General features: G+C 44.1%; 1 protein-coding gene across 2 annotated transcripts in view; it reads right to left on the reverse strand.

Annotated features, from left to right (window-relative positions):
• PTPRE (protein tyrosine phosphatase receptor type E) overlaps positions 1 to 20,391 on the reverse strand; it is a 934,466-nt gene that overhangs the window by 123,453 nt on the left and 790,622 nt on the right. For both annotated transcript variants that reach the window (XM_086922566.1, XM_086922567.1), the window contains 3 exons: positions 19,408 to 19,543; positions 19,114 to 19,263; positions 1,979 to 2,072 (listed from right to left, as the gene is read on the reverse strand). In XM_086922566.1, the coding sequence (XP_086778692.1) occupies positions 1,979 to 2,072; positions 19,114 to 19,263; positions 19,408 to 19,543 (380 nt within the window). The remainder of the gene's footprint in view (positions 1 to 1,978; positions 2,073 to 19,113; positions 19,264 to 19,407; positions 19,544 to 20,391) is intronic.

Below are 20,391 nucleotides of genomic sequence, written 5' to 3' on the forward strand. Positions count from 1 at the left end.
GGCTCAATACCTCTGTGAGTATGCATGGAACTTGCTTAATTGTGCAGTGGAAAGCTCTGTTTTTTAGACTTCAGCATCCACATCTTGACCCCATAATTCACCATCTGCTGCATAATCTGCAGATTTTAACAAAGAAATAGTTTGTAGCTCAAATGGTTCACGTTACTAAAAACGCAGCACCATGTGTTGCCGCTTGAAGCGGAGAGGGCCCTTTTGCAAAGTTTGACTAGTCACCTTTCTGTGGCTTATTGCTATATTTGAGTGTTACACTGGAACTAACGAGGTGCAACTAAGGTCTAGACAGTATGAACGAGTGTAAAAATAATGAAGTTCTAAACAAAATGTGCTGCAGCCTCCATTACGGCACACAATTTTTTTTTTCTTGCCTCATAATTTACCCCACTCAGCCGCATAATTTGGCCCTCGACCGCCCGCGTAATTCCAGTAGCCCTGACAATAAGTGCTTCCCTGCGTGTGGACTCCAGGGCAGAGGGCTTTGGGCTGTATGCACACTTGTAACACTGAAGCCGGTAAATGCTGACATCTGGATTAGCCTGCTTCCGGCACGTGTTTTGTAAGGTATAATTCCTGCCACCATTTGTCATGATGAGTTGAGAGGTAGAGTGACCAGAGTATGAGGGGAAAAAACAAGAACGATTGATGAAACAGAATGGGAGGGTGACGTTGACTTGAAAGGTAAACTGAGGGATTGCATTGGGATTGAGAGGGACGAGAGTGGTCACGAGGTAAGAGGAATACCAGGAAAGGTAGAGGAGAGTCCGATTTGGTACAGGTCAGGATGTGAGAGAGGAGGATGTGGGAGGTAAGTCGGGACCTGGAGTGATGGAGGCGAGACAACAGAGGAAGAATTGCGACGGAAACTGACACTGTCGAAAGATAGAGCCTGATCGAGGAAACCACAAAATGGTAAGGTGAAGGAATGGAAGCTGTTAGTAAGGAGCCGGTGCTGTTATGGTGGTAGTAGTGGAGGGCGGGGGGATGGGGGATAGAAGAGTTACCCCACCCTCTCTATTCTACGTAGGGCCTCTCGGATGGGGCTGGTGTAAGGAAAAGGCAAAGCACATTGCATGCTAGGGTAATTGTTCACACAGCTCTCTGATGGATGTCACATACGGTTTTTCTGAGTCCCCAGATAGATCATGCAGTCTGTGTGTTTTCTTTTGTACTGCCAGTCACTAGTGTATTCAACTGTGTAGCCTTTGATCGTGTCATGTATGTGCATGTAAATTGCATGATCGAGGTAACTACTATTAGCAGCAGTACTACGTGTCTCTCGGACATCTTTCAAGTGCTCACCGTCCATTTTTCCCAGCACCCCCCCCCCCCCCCCCCCAAGGGGCGGCAATCTGAGGGCTAGCCCCGGGCGCCACAAGCTCTAGCTACGCCCCTGACTGCTGCAAGTGCAGTCGAGACAGCAGTGTCTCCATGAGCTAACTCCTCTCTCTGCCAACTTTAGGAATTGTCATTTATTTGTTTATTGCGACCCGGATCCAAGAACTTTGTGGTAACTGTCAGCCATGTGTGCTCTTCGGCTGTTGCTCCTGCGTGTCTCCTGCCGCCCCAAGGCAGACGTATCTCCAACTCTGGCCAGCCTGCACATACGAACCCTGACGTAGGGTGCCTTTGAATTGCAGGCTCCATAGAGACTATCATGGTTGCCGTGGCTTTCCTTTGCATGCAGAACATAATAAACCTGTAACGTGGTAACAGAGTCCTTTGCATACACTCTGGACTGCTGTCTGTTGTCATTGAACAGAACACAGCTTTGCTTTTGGTGGGTTTGTATTTTGAACATTCAAAATCACATTAACTTTAAGAGGTGGTGTCACTGATATTTTAAATGTGTAACATAGTCTATCACACTCTGCGAGGCCTGATGAAGATGCTTTCGAACCCACAGGAGGGTGACTGCAAGGTGAAAGGAGGAGCCTGTTTGTAAAGCAGGAGATTTACTTACAAGGAATTATCTGGATTACTCGTGCTTTCTTCATGTTGGCCGGCAGGTTGCCTGTTCTCATGTTTTCTTTCATTATCCGCACGTTGGTTAATTTCTGAAATAAACATTCATCCATCAGTCAGTGTACATGCAAAGGCAGCCACCCCATACGAGGCAAAACAACCAATCTATTTTGCCTACCGACAGAAGCACATTTACTTTGCATATATACAAATAAAACTGCTTTCCAGCTCCTCCAAGCATCTTTGCAAAGAATAACATGATTTTTTGATAGCATAGATTATGTCATCAGAATGTAATAAACCACGTCAGCCTGTTGAGGGTGGTGTAATTGACTGCTCCAGCAAGGCGTTCAAAGCTTTCTTCACTGCTTTACAAGACAAATAATGTTTTGAGATCTTCACAGAACAGTGGAACAGATGAATGTTAACGTTTTCCAAACCCTTTAATCCAATGCACCACTATAAGCCTGGGAATTTTAGATGGGAAACATTGAATATGTGGTGACGTTGGTTTTCGGTTTGCTGCTTGCAATGGCTTCTAAAAAATTTAATGTTTATTGCGTGGTAAATGCAAAATGTTTGTGCTGCACGCGGATCACTTAAAAATTCTGCTTATCTTGGTATTATAACTGGAACGACATAATTAGTGCACCAACTATCTGGGAGTATGGCACACTTCGCATTACAACCACAGAAAGAAACAAGCATTGGCAAAGCCAATAGGTCTCACCTGTGCGAGGTCTATTGGCCTTGCCATTGTTTTTTAGTTATGTGGAATTGTATGGCCTGTCACTGTAAATTTGTCATTGAAAATAGTGTGAGGGCTCCAGACACGTGAAAAAGGATGTGAACTAGAATACCGCCGGATGTGTGAAATGTAATAGGCGTGTGGCAAAGGATGGGTAGCAGATATTCTACTGTGTACCTTCTCAGCGCATATCTCCCCTCCCACCTATTTTAATCAAGGGAGTCAGCCACGCTAATAAAGTTCCTTGTGGACTGACCCACCGTTTTTAATTCACCACTACTTCACGACTACACCTTTTCACTCGCCCTCTCACCCGCATGCACCATATGGCTGGAACAAAAGATCTCCGATAAAGAGCCCCTTTACGGGTGCCCGTCAGACATTGCAGTGCCAGTCTGACGAGGAGCAGAACCCATATGACGAAGCATGACATCCAGCTTGCTAGGTGTGTGAGGGTTTTAGTTCCAAAAAGGGAATTCCCCCTCCCTTTTTACCTTCTTTTACACTACACGCACACTTGTCTTGCACACTCTCCCCGGGGAACTTTGTACCCCTCTTGTGCTAAAGGATGTAAAGGCTAAAGCCTATGATTGCAAATTTGAGGATTTCTGGGTACGTAAAGTGAAAAAATAAAGTCAATTACCAGAAACACCTAATATGCACAACAAGAACTAGACCATAAATCAACCAAAGGAACATGATTTCTGAGTTAACACAGCATATCTATCTACTTGGCAGATACTCTTATCATGTAAAATTAATACGGACGCAAAAACTATTTTGAAGTTAAAACGGTCGTCTTTAAGGAAGATGTGGGCTAGTGCCAACAATGCCGTCGATAGCCGGGGAGACTGGAGTCCAAATTCTGACTTCCCCACTCAGTCTGTGATCCTGGTACATAAATTGTCATCTGTGTCTTGGTCCTGTTCTTTGCCCCCGTTTGAAGCGCTTTGAAGTAGTTACATGTATAGTATGGCTTCCAGGCACGCATTCTGCACTTGAGGTTTTCTTGTATATGTATATGGTCCTGGTATAAAAGCAGCCTGTGCGCCATCAGCAGGTGGGTACCTGGGGCAGAGGTGGTCTGCTGGCAGGGAAGGGGACAGCAGCTGGAGATGTTAATATTAGTTAATTTATGGTATTAAAATAATCAGCCTTGGAAAGAGAAGGGCAAGTCTTGCCAGTTTTCAAAGTCAGATCACTTCATTTTGTTACCACATTTGTCTTCGATATTTGTTCAACACACTGAGCCGTTTCGCCCAGCCCATCATTCCAATCTTGTCCACGAACTGATTATCTGGTCTTTGTAGAGTACAGGGACAAGTAGAAGTTGTAAAATAAGTCTGGTTGACTCTTTTCCAACTCTACCAGCAGTGCTTAATTTGAGCTGGTGATTTCTGGTGCTTAGCACCAGCACTTAATTGTCAACACAGGGACTTATGACAGCCAGTCAAATGGTTCTGCTGTATGTCTAATTTTGTGATGAACACAACAGTTGTTTAATAAGTCTACACACATTAAAAATGGCTAATAACGGCCACCCAAGGCTATACAAATAGCTTGGGTGGCAGGTATTAGTCATTTTAAATTATAAAAAGTCTGAATTTTCATTAGAAACACTGACAGAGGCAATGGATGGTGCTAGCTGCACTTATCTGCTGACAATGGTCCTGGCACTTATTTCTTTACAAATTAAGTACTGTCTGCCAGCTTTTTGAATGCATCTGCCTGCCAGGAAGTCTCCAAATTTGACAACAGACTAGTTCACACGAGGTGAAGGAGCTGAATTTGTCAGACATATCCATTACTTGCTTTTAGAAGAAGATAGCATGTCTACCCAGGAAATATCGGTCCCTGCTGCATCTATTGGCTGCTAGTGAAAAACCACGATGAGGCGCATTAACAAGAACAAGAATAATAATAATATTATTTTATTTTTATATGTCCAGAACTCAAGACCAGCCACTGTGGAGAAAGTGATTAGGAAATCACCAATGAAAAAGTTTTTTTTGTAGTGCTTGCTGCCAGTCTGGTGTTACGCAGCCTCACTCGTCCTAGAGTGCTGCATTACATCCCAGGTGTTTTATTACCCACTGCACTGGTACTGTACTTGTCCAACATGTGCTCTGAGAATTGCACAGCACCACCACAGTGAGCTATCTCGTAGCTGCATTGCAAGACTAACACATTTCCAAACATACTCTCCAAATGTGCAAGACTATACAGGAAGCAGACGTAAATCCAAACATAAAAGGTATTCCGCAGACATTTACGTGCAGAGCGCACTGCGGTTTACAAATCTGCACTAAAAGGAATCTGACGATGCACGTTTTACTGACTTTTCTTATAGAGTTCAAACAACGGACGATGGTACAGGAGACTGTAGATCGCACTACACCAGTGCACGTGCTATCTGAGTGCAGTGATACCATTATACGAGAGGCAGACGTCCGTCCCCCACTCCAGGCGGTTCACTGGACCTGCCTAGAGCCCTACTGATCAATAATGATGTGCAAGCGATTGCACGCACCTTCTTTGAATGTGACCAGGGTACGATTGAGAGCGCGTGCATTGTCTGGATGGCACCGGGATGCAACTGCCTACACATACACTGTCAGGATGGCAGTATGACAGCCTGGGTAACAAACATGCTGCTGTGCTCAGTACAACTGCATCTCAGGCCTGAGGTCTAAGACAAGACAAAGACTGAAAATGCCATGCAAAGTTTAGGGCCAGAGGCATGTATTGTCACACTATTGACCGAGTACATAGAACGCTCACAACGCTGCAACAGTGTGGCATACTGGCATCTAAATCACAGACATTACACAAATCCGTGGCACTCATCCTGGAGGATAAAAGGCTGCGTGGTTGCCACCTGAATACGAACTTCTGATCCAACAGGTAACACACACATTACTGCAGTGGGAGCTCAACCCACTAAACTACCTTACTGTCACTGCAGTCTGAGGCTGAAAGGTAACAGGACCATCTAAGCAGCAGGCTTGTTTAGACCCTGAATATTAAACCTGTATTCCAATAATCCACGAGGCGTAGTGCACCAGGAGGCCCTGCCCTACGAGCCTCCCCTGCCACCCACAGTCGTGTCCAACATAAGAGTGGGGAGTTCTGCTACAATGCCGCATAGGAGGTCCTTGAGGGCGTGTTTATCAGTCGTGCAGCAGGTGCAGAGACAATTGGGCCCAGGTTTTTTGGGGGCCGCTGCACCACCCCAAAAATTACCGTCTTGTACTACACATCCAGGTGGTAGGAGAGGTCATCTTCCTACCTTGCACTAGTGCCCACCAGGGCACTCTTCCTACGTCACTAAATGTTTCTCATGTTACAAACTGAATAAAGAGGAAGTCACTGCATCGTGGGGTCTCTTGATTTCTACGCCTTACAGTTACAACAGCTATTGGCAGAGGAAGTCTGTGATAGCTCATTGACAAAGTAACCATGGACACCGCTTACTTTACATCAGATACGGAAGCCAGGCAATGGAAAGTAGAAAGCTGAACTGAAAATATGCAAAACGGAAGAAGGTGGGGGCTAGAGGGGGAACACGATGTAGAAGAGGGTATGAGCAACAGGGCAAGAAGCAACGACAAAGGCAAGCAAAATAAACAAGCATTTACAATGCAATAGGTCTTGCATTTGTTAAAGTTGGAGCTAATAGCATTGAAAATGACAATGTTTTTTACTAGTGCTTTTTCATTTCCAGTAAATTAAATATATTTGCATAGGGCTATTGGTAATGGTATGGCATTGCGGCGCTGGAGAACCAGTTAATGGGAAATAAAAAGAGCGAGCCTCTGATGAAGGGAGGTACAGGGTAACGAGGAGAGCGGAGGAACAGGAGGACAAGGGGGGATGCATTAGGAGAGATGAAAGGCTGAGGTGACAGGAGCTGTCCGGTGTGAAGCAGAGACCCTGGTGAAGGAAGTGGCAGGGTGAAAAGGTAGAGCCCATGAACTGCCGGTGGGGAGTGCCACAATGAGAGACTGAAAGATTGTGATGAAATAAGTGACTGGCTGAAAAATGGAGAACCTCTGGTGAAAGGAGGGACAGAATGACGAGGGGAGAGATTGCCCATGAACTACCGGAGGAGAGTGCTATTAGAAGACAGTGAAAGGCCGAGGTGAAAGGAGGAGCCCAATAAGAAGCCAAAAGCCTCTGGTGAAAGGAGGGACAGGATGACAATATGAAAGGAGGGACAGTGAGACAATGAGAGCTGCGAGACAGCAACAAAGTAGTGGTAATGTTTCTACGCATGTTATTTTGTTTGCAATGGAGGTTTGTTTTTTAGCAAATCAGAGTTAAAGCTATGTTGAGGCTTCCCTTCTTGATTTCAGGGTGAAAGTGGCAGGACGTGTTGTCCTGCAGCGTTTACAGGATTGGGCAACAGAGAATGAGGTTCTGTCAGACCTTCAGTATGGCTTTCGGGAAGGGCTGGACACCATACAACAGAGTTTGAACCTGGCCATCATCGTAGGGAAATATACAAGAGCTAAATAGGGGAGACTTTATTTAATCTTTGTTGATCTAACAGCAGCGTTCGATTCTGCAATAAATGTCAGGTTATGGGTGATTCCTGTAGGCCTAGGGGTGGACCATAAAATGATTGCCTTCCTGCAGCGTTTTTAATGAGGGAGCTTCAGCCAGCGTCAGATACGAGGTGGAGGGTCAGTGTACAAAAGCATTCCCTGTAAGGAGAGAGGTCATGCAGGGTTGTGTCCTGGCCCCCTTTCTTTTTAACCTATACATTAACAGGTTGGCCGACGCAGTCTGTGTGGCTCAATGATTAGAGCGGCAGACCCTGATGCAGAGATCTAGCCTGGGACCAGGGTTCAATTCCCCGCCTCGGCGGGTCTTGGGCTCAAAATTCCACGGACCTGATAATTCTCGCCTCGGTGGCTATTCCAATCATGGAGTCCCGCTCTGCAACTCTGGGCAATAGCTTGCTTAATCTCCACAACGGCCCCCACAGCGCTAAGGATGCCTGGCCTCCACCTTGGGGGTGCCCAGGAGTGGACGCCTCACAGGGAAAAGCCAGGATGGGTTCCACAGCGGTATTCGTACAAGCGCCTTGAGACCCTTGCGGGTGAGTAGTGCGCTATACAAGTATCAATTTACAATTTACAATTTAGTCTTAAAGAGCGGACAAGATTTTCCTCAAGCAGGTGGGCGACCTATATCAGCTCTCTTATATGCCGACGATGCCGTCTTAATGGAGCGCACGCAAAATGGTTTGCAAAGGGTTTTGGATAGTTTTAACGCCTTCAGGCTTGATCTGGGCTTAAGTATTAACTTCTCAAAGACCTTTGTAATGAGCTGTGGTATAGGGGCACAAAGGGAAACGGGTAGGGACATATGTCTGGATGACAGGAAGCTAGCGTCAACAAGAACTTTCTCGTACCTCTGTGTCCTTTTTAATCAGAATGACACCTGGACTCGCTCTACTGAGACGAAAACACTTGGTTTTAGTAGATCAACTAGTGTCCTTGCCATTTTTGTGAAGAAGTTGGGCAGGAAGCCGCCGGGGGAACTCTTGCAAATATATAGGGCGCATTGTATATCAGCGGCGATGTACGGGGCTGGGGTGTGGGGTTTCGCCAATACCCTCTCCCTACAAATTGTGGAAAATGCCTTCCTGCTGTATATCCTTTCAGTGCCCCATGGCACGTCCTCTTTTGTGTGCCATGAGGAGCTGGGTCTTCCTTATATAATGGACCATATCAAATTGGAGCCAATACTTCTTTGGCACAGGATATGGGTCAGTGAACAGACCAACCTAAATAGAGACATCCTGCGTGATTGCATTGGGTTGGAAGGGGCGCTAAAGATCCCCTGGCTTAGGTTTGTCTATAGGTTCATGAATGACCTAGGACACCCAGACTATTTCACAAACCTAGCTCCATGGCTCGGATTTCCAGAAAAGCTCTGAAGGAAGAGGGCCTTGAACTGTTGGGCTCTTTCAGAGTAGCAGATGAAGTCACCAAACCCACAGTCATGCAACATCAGCTAAGGCTTACTTCTTTGGGCATGGAACCGTATGTCTATTTTGTTCCAAGTGGCTATGACAGAATGCTTCTGATAAGATTCAGACTGGTCACTGTTCATAGACTAGCGACAATACCCAAAATGAACGAAAGGTCAAGACTTCTACCCCTGTGTCCGTGTGACTCCCATTCAGAGCAGTCGATTATCCACCTAATTCTCTTTTGTGAGCTGTTTTCAGATTTAAGGAACATTTGGCTACTGCCTCTTTTAAGACAGCATGGCCTTAGGCAATGCTGTCCAGCGCTTGTTCGTCTACAACTAATAGAGAATGAGCATGTGGCTTGGAGGGTATCTAAGATCTTGAAAAAGGTTCTTTGGCAAAGGAAAAGTATGTAATTTGAGGTCTTGGAGGCCTTCCCTTAGGCGCTGAAGTGGTATTTGATATGCGTTCCTATTTTATAAGGTGTAAACTCTCAATGTTATGTGAATTTGGTATTTTATCGTTTTTTAACCTAAAAATTAAAAAAAATGTACTTTATATTTTCTGTATATGTTTTTGTGATTTTATGACTGTTATAACCATGGTCGAATAACGCTTAATATTGAATTGAATTGATATATTGAGGCTGTAAGGCCTCAGGAAACAGTGGGATCAGCACTCAGGAAACAGTGGAAATGGAAGTGGTTTGGGGTGGGGAGGCTAGGACAGGAGAGCAAGTGTACAGCGGGAGGGTGTGGATCAGGGTATGGGGAACAACCAGCTGTTGGCCCAGCAGTTTCGGAAAAGCAAATCAATTGGTTTGCCAATGTGAAATAAAGAAAAGGGAATACGTAGTGACAGCGACTCCATTCTGAAACAATGAAAGGCGTGCTTAAAGTCAAAACATCGCAGTTTAGAAATAAATAAAGATGTGAGGCACTACTGTTTGCTCACTGCCACACATTCCTGTTAATTTCCCCATGTGTTTACTTCAGCGTCCGAGTCTAAACAAATCAGTGGGTAAATGAGTCTTTTGGATCTGACAACAAATTTTAAAATTACTGTCATTTATGTTGTTTCAGCCTTTACCAGGGAGAACCTATCTACACCTTCAGTTAAATCACAGAGGAGTGTTTTGGGGAGAAAAGAAAGGAACGGCATTTGAAGTACACGACAAGCGCACTTTACAATGCATCCAAGCACCATAAATAATTATGAAAAGATCACCTGATTCTTTGGTACTGGCGTCATGCCTATCAGCTAACTAACTACATTCATGTTAAACATGAGGGGTGTACGCAGTGGAACAGATGGCACAAGATTACCTCATGAGATTCACCGTTTTCAGGCGTCTGTCAGAATCCTTTCCCTCAGTATATTCCTTTAATATAAAATGTAATACAATGCTACTGAACCTCATGCAGTGTTCCCCATCCCAAGCCCATCCTACATGCACTTTTCTTCCACGTGGAGGGCGAACTACTGAGTAAAAGAAGAGACTCACAACGCATACTTGTCATACGCAGGGCAATTGTTCATTTAACTGCAGCATACAAAGCCTGCCTCTCTTAAAACGAATTGATGTGTTGTCCGGCTGTCCTCTTACAGAACAAAAGCTAAGGATTATAAGAATTTGCAATGCAATAGGTCTCGCATTTATGAAAGCAAATGCCAGACCTAACACATTGCTAATCCGTCCATGTTATAAAAAGCAAGTAGTCCCCAAAGAACACACAACACTTATGTGTGTAAAGAAACTGTAATTTAGCGGTGCTCCTCACCGTAAAAGTGGAAATCACATATCGGAGTACTAACGAATAAGGAGCCAGGATATACAAGTGACTTAAGAGCGAACCAATTGTCAGCAGCAGGCGGAATTACACTCAGTACGAGTGATTCCAGCAGGTCTTGCAGACATCGCTTGCGCGCTGATGCTCGACCTAAAAAAGGACTATGGAAGGAGACAATGTTATTTTCATCCAGATTCACGCACATTCAGAGTAATGTAATGTGCATTGCACAGCCTGATTTTGCCATCCAAACACTCCCCTTAGAAAGGAAACACTGCATCTACTTAGAACAACAATTGGGAAAACAGAAGGAGGGAAGAGGGGAGTGTGGTGTCAGAAGAAATAGTAACTCAATCACGTCAGGAGTAGCGTACAGGCACTAATTAAGTTTGATTAATCTATGCTTGGTCTCTGATTCACAGAAGTGAAGTTTGGGCTGCACTGACCAGTTAAGAGGCAGCAAAGAAGACTGAAAATGAAGCCAATAAAACCTCCCATTCATTAGTGAACAGATAGAGAAAAGGCCAGAGGCCCATTGAGAACCGATTGCTGTAGTGCATGATCAATGATCTCTATCCTTAGCATTAAGAGGGACTCAGTATGCCCTTTGGAGACAAGAGACCTCGTTTAATTTTGCTACGTCACAGTGGATTAAAACCTCGATGTACAACACAGTTCAAGTCACTTCTCTGTTTCTAACACCAAAGGAACACCTGGGATATCCTGTTTAAATTAATTTCAAAGGATTCAACCCTTTCTTTAAAAAAAGGATTCAGTGAATCCAACCTAGTGTCCAGACTGTGGGAAATCTGTGTCTGGCATGAAGCTCTCACAAGATGAGGAGGTTAAGATAGTGAAATGAGGAACATATTGTCAATCATCAGAAAGTCTACTTGACGCCAAAGAATTGGAAGGTCCAGTAATTCGTATTGGTGTGTGCACTAGTTCCAGTCAGCCCAGTGAAATCGGCAGTGGAGGACCAATGTTGTGTAAGTTTCCATCACATTAAGCCTCAAATGTGTGACCTGCTTTACAGCCAGACAGGGCTTTAAATGGGATGAAAAAAGTATGTGCGGGTGGGCATAGCCAATGTAACTAAGGGTGTGGCTTAAAACATGTAAGCTAAAAATCTGTGCTTATTATAGTGTACCGCCTGACTGGTATTTTGTTGGTTCTGTCATTACGTCCAGATTTATAATACAACAAGGAAAATTATACCAAAAAATTGCCGGGACTATTTGCTTTGTCAATGGCTGTTAGTTGCACACCATTTATGGCATCATGAAGAATCATACATCAATCCCACCCTCTTCAACATATACATGACACCGCTAGCAGACATCGTCAGAATCAATGACCTCAACATCATCTCCTACGCCAACCACACCCAGCTCGTCCTCTCATTCTCCGCGGACCCACTACGACAAAAAACGACTTTTACAATTGCATGAAAAATGTCTCAGCCTGGCTGAGAGACAACGGCCTGAAGCTCAACACGGACAAAACTGAAAGGCTGATTTTTGGCAGACACACCTCCCTGGTGGATTTGGTAATGGAAGTATGATTCTTGTATGTATATAATCGTGTACGCTGAGAGTAGGTCAAGAGTAAGGTTTATTAAGATGCAGTTACAGATGGTTTGAGTAACTGGTAAGATGGAAAATACACCCCACCAGGAGTAGCTTCCCTGCTGCTCAGCCCACTCTCACCAACTGACACTCACTCAACCAGGCACACATCAACATCCCGTGACATCACATACACTCTGTTTGAGCAGCAACAAACAGAGCACTGGGGTAGAATGTATTGCAGCAAGACAAGATACAACACATCTTTTCCCTTTAGCAAACAAAAGAAAACAACAGCGGATCCAATATGGGAATACTACATAAAGATAATGCATAGATAACAAATGCAAAAACGGACAAGTAATAATACGTTAATATTGAATGCAAGGTGGAACCGCACATACGTATGATACTTAGCAAAATAGATACAAATGCAAGATGTTAAAACAACACATACATCTGATGTATAGAAAATGGAAACATGTGCAAGATGTAGGTAAGGCATACGCCATACAAATCAAAAGGACAGTCCCCTGAATCAGAAGGAGACTAGATGCCACCATGTAAGAGTTCAGATGGACCCACAAGCAGAATAAACCTCTCGTTCTCCTCACAACACATACCCAGACAGGACCAGCCCATTATCCTTCATAACAAAACCCAGAACGGTAGTACTGGACTAAGAATCACACTTCACACCACAACATCACTCCACAACCACTCTTCCTCCTGCATCACAAACAGGACACGGGAAGGCGGCCATCAGAAATCGGATCCACCCCCACTTCGAAAGATCACGCCCGCAAACTCAGCATCGTCCTTGATAGCGAACTCTCCAAGAAACGAGGTCAGCACCGTCGCCTCAGCCTGCATCCAAACGCTTTGCATGCTCCGCAGAATCTTCAAGTGGCTACCCACCAGCACAAGGAAAACAGTGACTCAGTCGCTCATCACCAGCCGTCTGGACTATGCCGACGTACTTTATTCAGGCACCATCGTTGAACTCCAGACCATCCAGAACGCACAAGCCAGACTGATTCTCAATCTGCCAAAAACAACCCACATCTCCCAGCACCTGAGAGACCTCCACTGGCTCCCCATCCAGAGGAGATGTAATTTCAATTTCCTGACCCATGCCCTCAAAGCCCTCCACGACCAAGGACCAGCATACATGAACCACAAACTGAGCTTCCACCAACTATCCAGAAACCTCCGCTCCGCTCACTTCACCCACACAGAGATGCAGCGCATTCAACACTGCCGTACCAGATGTTGATTCTTGTTCCACCTCGCCGCCAAATCCTGGAATGCCCTTTCTCTCCACCTTCGATCAGCACCCTCATTGGCAGACTTCAGGAATGGATTAAAGTCCTGCCTCTTTGGATACCCTCATGGACGATAAGCCGCGCTTTAGAAATACAGTTTAATTGGTTGATTGATTGATTGATTAAATGCTGCAATGTCTACAGCTGTAAGCTTCGACAATGCAAAGTGAACTACCATATTTCTTCAATCCCCAGTTATAAATGTCTTGGTATTATCATTCAATAATCTGGGAAATGGCCAGCAGACTTTAAATATGCCAAACTGCCATACAGCATCCGTCAGGGTGACCGTATTTTCTATAAATACAGTGCTCACATACTTGAGAAATCTACTGTACTATTTAAAATGAAAAGCTTTTTTCTTTAATATTATGTGTGTGTAAGGGTTGGGGATATTGTTTTACTCTTTATTGGAAACAGCATCAAATATATTTCTCATGCCCATTTTATTTTCTGTCTCATGCTCTCGCAATGACATTAACACAGGAAACAAGTAGAGCTGTAACAAAGCTCCTTGCTATCAGGGGGCCTGTTTTAAATTGATAAAGAAATCAACCAGACAACAAAGGATTTCCTGGCCAACACAGACGACAACCACATAAGAGTCAGCACCGCTGCAACACAGTGTTAAGTATATAAAGCAAGCATTTGATGTGTAATAACCTCTTTGACAGCTTTTAGTTTTTCTTTTCAGGGCCACAAACAGCAGTGAAGAGTTATGATAGGTTTTAAAAGTGAGAAATGTGAATGGGACATTCTTAACATTATACCTTTGAAGGCAGGATTTGTTGAAAGAAATATTTATGTTAATTATTAGCTGTAGGGCAACTAAGCACCAGTGATGGGGGTCAGACGAGCTAGACTTCTGTGTGGGCTGTGAACTGGAATAGTTCTATTTCTATTAAGCATCCACCTTTTTCTCCTGTACGGGGGTTTGTAGAAGGGTTCCATTAAGCTTTGCTCCTCTATGCTCATCATCACAGTAGTCGCCTTCAGCAGAAGAGATCTAATGTAAGTGCTGGAGACACGTCTAGAGGAAACTTGGCCTTTAGAAACCATTTTTCATTGTTCAGGTACCAAAGTTGTCATAGATCTTTCTAATTTTTGAGGCAGGCCACTGTTACTAGATTACTCAGTTCAGCTACAGAAAGTCTGCAGTAATCCCAAATAGGATGAGGTCCAGTGCTGGCTGGTTATTTGGGCAGGGAGTGCAAAATCTGTTCCTTAGGAGCAGTTGCACTTTGGGCTCAGTGGCAGCATTAAACAAGAGGGACCAATTCGCAAAGCACTTAGTATATATGGGGAATAATACGCGGAACACAGTTTAGTGTAATTTTATTCTCAAAGTAAATGCTTGTGTAGTATAAGGTTCACCTTTGTGTGTGGATATTTCACACATAAAAATGCATTAGTAAGGTGTAAACATGGCAGGGGGCAGGTAGAAGGGGACTAAAATGGGGAATATCCTCTCCAAGATGAGAGACACAAGGGGAAAATAAAGAAGCAAAGTAAATCCACTCACAAACCTCCAAACCGGAGGAAAAGCAATCTGACTAATTGGGGAAACAAAAATCAATGTCCTATATAGGTTGGAATCACTTGGGCATGCATGGATGAAAGCAGCTCAGTCTGCTAGTGAGGAATAACATGGAAAAAGAAAATGTTTGTAAGTCAGTAAAACATCTGCAACTGTTGTCCGGACCAAGCACCACAGCATGTGTACCCAGCTACATCTTTCAAATGGTAATAAATAGTCATTGTTGTATTGGGGCCAGGACACATGCCATGGATCAGACTGCCCTTTGAAGTGTTCTCGAGGCGTTCATACAAGTTGTGCATACATGTAAGTCTGCTGCTGCGTATTTGTCTATTGAAGGGTCAGTACAGCAGAGACAATTGTGCATACAGTGATCTATATTTATAATGCCCTCACAATAAATACATAGGCCTGTCCTGCTGTATGCTGATGTTAACAGGAATTCATTTTCCCAGGAGCTTTGGAAGGCGCCAGCACGCCCATGTCCTATTCTATTCTATGTAGCACTTATAAAGCGGATAGCTACCCTTAGGCATTTCAGGGCTGATAGTGCGGCACAGGATGGATAGGGAAATCTAGAGTGAGCTGTTCTGGATGAGCCAGGTCTTTAATGATTTGCAAAAGGGGAGTTCCTTATTTTCTGATCGCAATGAGTGGGAAGGCTTTTTCAGAGTTTAGCTAAATTGCAAGCAAAGGTACGACCTCCATATTTTGCCATACATGTGCTCTTTGTCACATCTGCTACACGTGGATTTGAGTCTTTTTATGTAGATCATGTGATAGATCATCCCACAGCATGTTTTCTAGTGACAGTACTAGGGTTCAACGTGCACCTGGACATAACCTCTTTTTAGTTATGGGATAACAGACAGCTTTTTAAACATTTTATCATGTGTTCTTTGTATATGTTTTAAGCTTCTGTGGCAAATTCGCCGAATGAAGGTGATCTTTACTTCACTTGACAGCTTTGGCTGTATGCCAGCCTCATGTAATGACGTAAACTAATAATTTGTAAAATATTAATACATATACATAGAGGGAATTGGAGTCAGTCTCCTTCAGCCATTATCCAGTTAAGTTGTCTTTCAAATACTGGTTCAGCCCACAGACCACCATACATAGAACAAGGCAATGGGTCAGCCCCCTTCAGCCAATAGAGTTGTTGCCTGTGTCACTCACAATTGGTCTGGCCCACACAACAGCCATCAGGTGTTTGGTTTGTCAGTCAATATGAACGATGCAATTTTGCATGTTTATGACATCATAGCTTTTGTTGGTCTGCAATAAAGTGAGCTTGCCCAAGCAGTCTCTTAAAGTGTGCTTCCATTGCAGTCCATTAACACATTTTGCTTTCTGATAGTTTATTTTCCAATTATAAATGCAAGACTACAAATACCAGATTGCACGGCATGAAACAGAATGGGGATGCTACTTGCATGTGAGATGGAGCAACTTTAAACGTGAAATTAATAATATTTTTGTGGCTGCTTCTTATCCTGATGAGGCTTTCTTCTAACTTCAGGGTTAGAAGATTGGTGGAGGTAAGTGATCTCTCCTCCTCACACAACTCTATTACTCCCTGGGCTGTCAGTGCAAGATGTGTAACGTGAAACAGGAAGAGCGTGCAACATTAATGTCTGCACTGTGTCCTGCTGTCCTAATGCTTGGATGCCCAGAGTGAGTCTTGTATGTTTGTATGAGAGAACCACACATGCATTTACGTGTCCATTACAAGGAATGCGTTTTTACTACAAATATTTTTACCACGTATGCCTTTACCACATAAAAAAATGTAAGTATTTTACAGGTAAGTATAAACGTTAAACGTTTCACACACACACACACACACACACACACACACACACACACACACACACACACACACACACACACACACACACACACACACACACACACACACACACACACACACACACAGACACACACACCCACACACATACACACACATACACACACACACACACACACACATACACACACACACACACACACACACACACACACACACACACACACACAAACACACACACACACGCCTTATTAAATCACAACCCCATAACTCATACCCACTCTAAAAATACCGCTGCCACCAAAAAAACATACCCACCCTAAACCCTAAAAACACTCTTGCCATAACATGCTTGGTTCCAGCCGCGTTGTAAAGGCTGTCTGCCATCTTGTTCAGGTCGTATCCCTGCCGCCCACCACCCCTCCCAAAAGTTAATCTGTAAAGCATGCCCTGTGTCCTTGAGAGCTGCATTTTGACCTTGAACTATAGAGAGAAGGTGGGATAAGCCATTGAAAATACGCTCTCTTGAATACATTGGTGGTTCTTTCCCTCGAAAAAATGAATAAACATCCCATATTACACCTGAACAAGTCACACCTCAAGGGAAGAGGAATGAGTGCGTTGAAAGCATTTCAGAGCTGTGCTGAATAAAGTACTCTAATAAGTGCATTCTTACAATGGAGGAAATGGCAATCTTGTGTAATGTTACAAATATGTGGTATTGCCTATATAGGCTGGTGTAATTTTGTTCACGATGGAGCAGGGTAACTTGCCACGAAAGACGACATTTACACTGTTCAAGTTCGAAGCCATTTTCACAGGAAGACATTGATAACAGTATTAATAAAAAGCTAAAGACAGGAGTACAAGCGACTTCAGAATGTCGCCATGGACTACAAGGTTGTGCGGAATTTCTCCGTATGGAGCAGGACTAAGGTTTATTTGCATAGGGTCGCTCCCTGTCTAGAGTCACACTGTCGACTAAAAATGATGGTCTGGAATGAAGCCAAAATAATTAAGAATGCCTGATAATAAATTAAGCAATCAGGCTATCATTGTTTTGCTTATCTCAGGTGTACTGGTCCACTTCCTCTTTCATAATAACTATGCTCATAGTTTTTTGAAATTCGTAATTTATTTTCTATATTTACATAATGCTTTGAGAAAAAACCAGCATGGGTGTCAGCATTGTGCTCCATTTCAAAAGAAATTTTCTTCGGAGACCTCCCCACAGCTGTGATCTGGCACTGTTCTGAGAATAAAGTGGGATGTTGTAAGCAGTCTGTAATAACTAAAGGCCTCATTATGATGCGGGTCAAAGAAGCAGGACCACCAGACTAGTAGTTGGAGGTCCTGCTGTCCGCATTACAATGCAACTGCCTACAATGTGTATACACTGTATTGTGGCGTGTGCTGCGGACTGCAGTACACGCCGCAGTACAAAACATACACATCTGACATATCCCTGCACTATGTGGCAGGCACCATGCAGTCCCTGCAAAATGGTCCAGGGATATGTAGAGGGCTATGGTGCCCCACCGGGCCCATATCGGAGGGCCAGGAGGTTAGGGGGGCCCACTATGGGCCCCCAAATCACTTTCCGCCTGCCTTTTCATGGTGGGTTAACCGCCATGAAACAGAAAGCGGAAAGGGACATTGTAATCCCTATGGCGGTGCCTGCTCAGGCACCGCCACTGTTGTAGGGATTGCTGTCCCTCCAACGGCCCGACGGGTTCAAGGAGCCTGTCGCGTGTGTGGCAGCTGGTCTCTCCGCCCGTTCTCAATCCACCCACCATCCTAATGTGACCGGCGGTCCTGCAGGGTCTGATGTCAGTGTGACCATCACCGACGGCCTGACGGTTCCACTGCCATCTTAATGGGGCCCTAGATTCCAAACACCAGCACTGTGCATATGCTATTGTGGGAGTAGAGACCATGAATCAACAGCACACGAGGTTTCTCCCACAGAGCTGGTTCTTCGAGATGTTAACAAGCGTAGGTAAGGGGTACTGTGCATCACTCACCTAGGCCCTCATTATGAGAGGTAATTCTGATTTGGCAGGATAATCCAGCACAAATCTGCACAGAAATCCAAGATGGAAGATCTGCTTCGGCTATGGATTCACTCTCAAACATTTTACTATTTCCACACTGGCATAACACACAAAATGTTTTTGGGGAGAGTATGTTAGAGCTATCTGTACAGATGTTATTGTGTTCCACTGCTACTTTAGAACAAAATCTTCAGGCAAATGTCATATAGATTTACACAATTATTATAAGCATCATTATTCTGGAATAGTTATCTAGGCAGAGATGTAAGTCACAACTTTTTGATGTTAGAATAACAGTAGGAATTCTTGTTCACTTACTTTGAATTCCTCTTCCAGGCCTATCCTGTCAAAGGGTGAGCTGGTGTTGTGCAGGGTTTGCAAGTGCTTTTCTAGGGAGGCAACGTCCAGCTCGGTGTCACCGTAGAGGAAGTATTCAAGTAAGGCTTGATAAATGAAAGAATACTGCATCTAAAATGCAAAATATACAACTGTATGTATCATTCCCACAGGAAGTGTTTTAAGCCCTACTGACGTCATTATGTAAAACAAGTAACACAATTCAACAACTTAATTTCAAAACACTGCCCAGAGAGGCTTGGACACTTCACCTACATCGGTCTGGACCATCTGTGGACGCTGGTGGCGAATTCTAGACACAAACTCATGGACGTCGACCTTCTGTTCCGCATGCATCATATCGATCATAGCATCGATGACGATAAACGTGCCCGTCCGGCCCACACCAGCACTGCAAGAGGGGAAAATGGGACACAGAATTACGTCACACACATTTGCTCACCGTGCCAAAATAAATACATTCAGAATTGTATTCGGTTTACTTCACGTTCTTTAGTTAATTGGTACATTAGAGTTGCATTTACGTGGCATCTGACCTGCAGCCACAAGAGGGAGCTCCGTTGTTATAAATGAAACGCTGCTTTTTATTTACATTTCTTCTTTCACATGAACATGCTTTGGCGTACTGCTTCGCAAACGGAAAGACCGGTGTTAAACCTGCTGCATCTTTTATGCCGAGAAGATAATGAGACTTCCTGGGTCTTCTTTTCCTAGTGAATTAATCCAGGCTGCGAACTCAAGGCGCCCTTCAAAGAAGGCATTCGCTATGCATAGATCAATACACACGAGGTTTACAATACATTTACGGCAATCGTTTCTATTTTCTGCTATGAAATGCATTACAGAATGTAATTTAAGATCAATTCTGAAAACCGCACACTGAATAGCCCGATGGTCTGTGGAGACGACTCGCAAACGAATGCTCGCCCAGACTCCTAATATCATGCAGGAAGCTGCTCGGCTATTCATTTTTTCATTGAACCAATTGTCCGGCGCAGTACAAACAAGCTGCCCTCCTACGGGCCCTGAAAGCAGACGTTGTAGTCAAAATCAGCAAAGACTGACACAAAATAACGTAAAGTTTATAGTGCAAACCCTGAGACGCCCCTCGCCAGGCACCACACTCCGATCGATTCCAGTGCTCCAAGATAAAGAGCCCTGGACCAGGTGACATGTGGAATCAATCATTATAATAACTATTGCTATTATGGCATTCATCATGGATCTAGGGTGGAGGAA

The sequence above is a fragment of the Lissotriton vulgaris genome, chromosome 5, assembly GCF_964263255.1.
Source record: "Lissotriton vulgaris chromosome 5, aLisVul1.2, whole genome shotgun sequence".
Lineage (NCBI taxonomy): Eukaryota > Metazoa > Chordata > Amphibia > Caudata > Salamandridae > Lissotriton > Lissotriton vulgaris.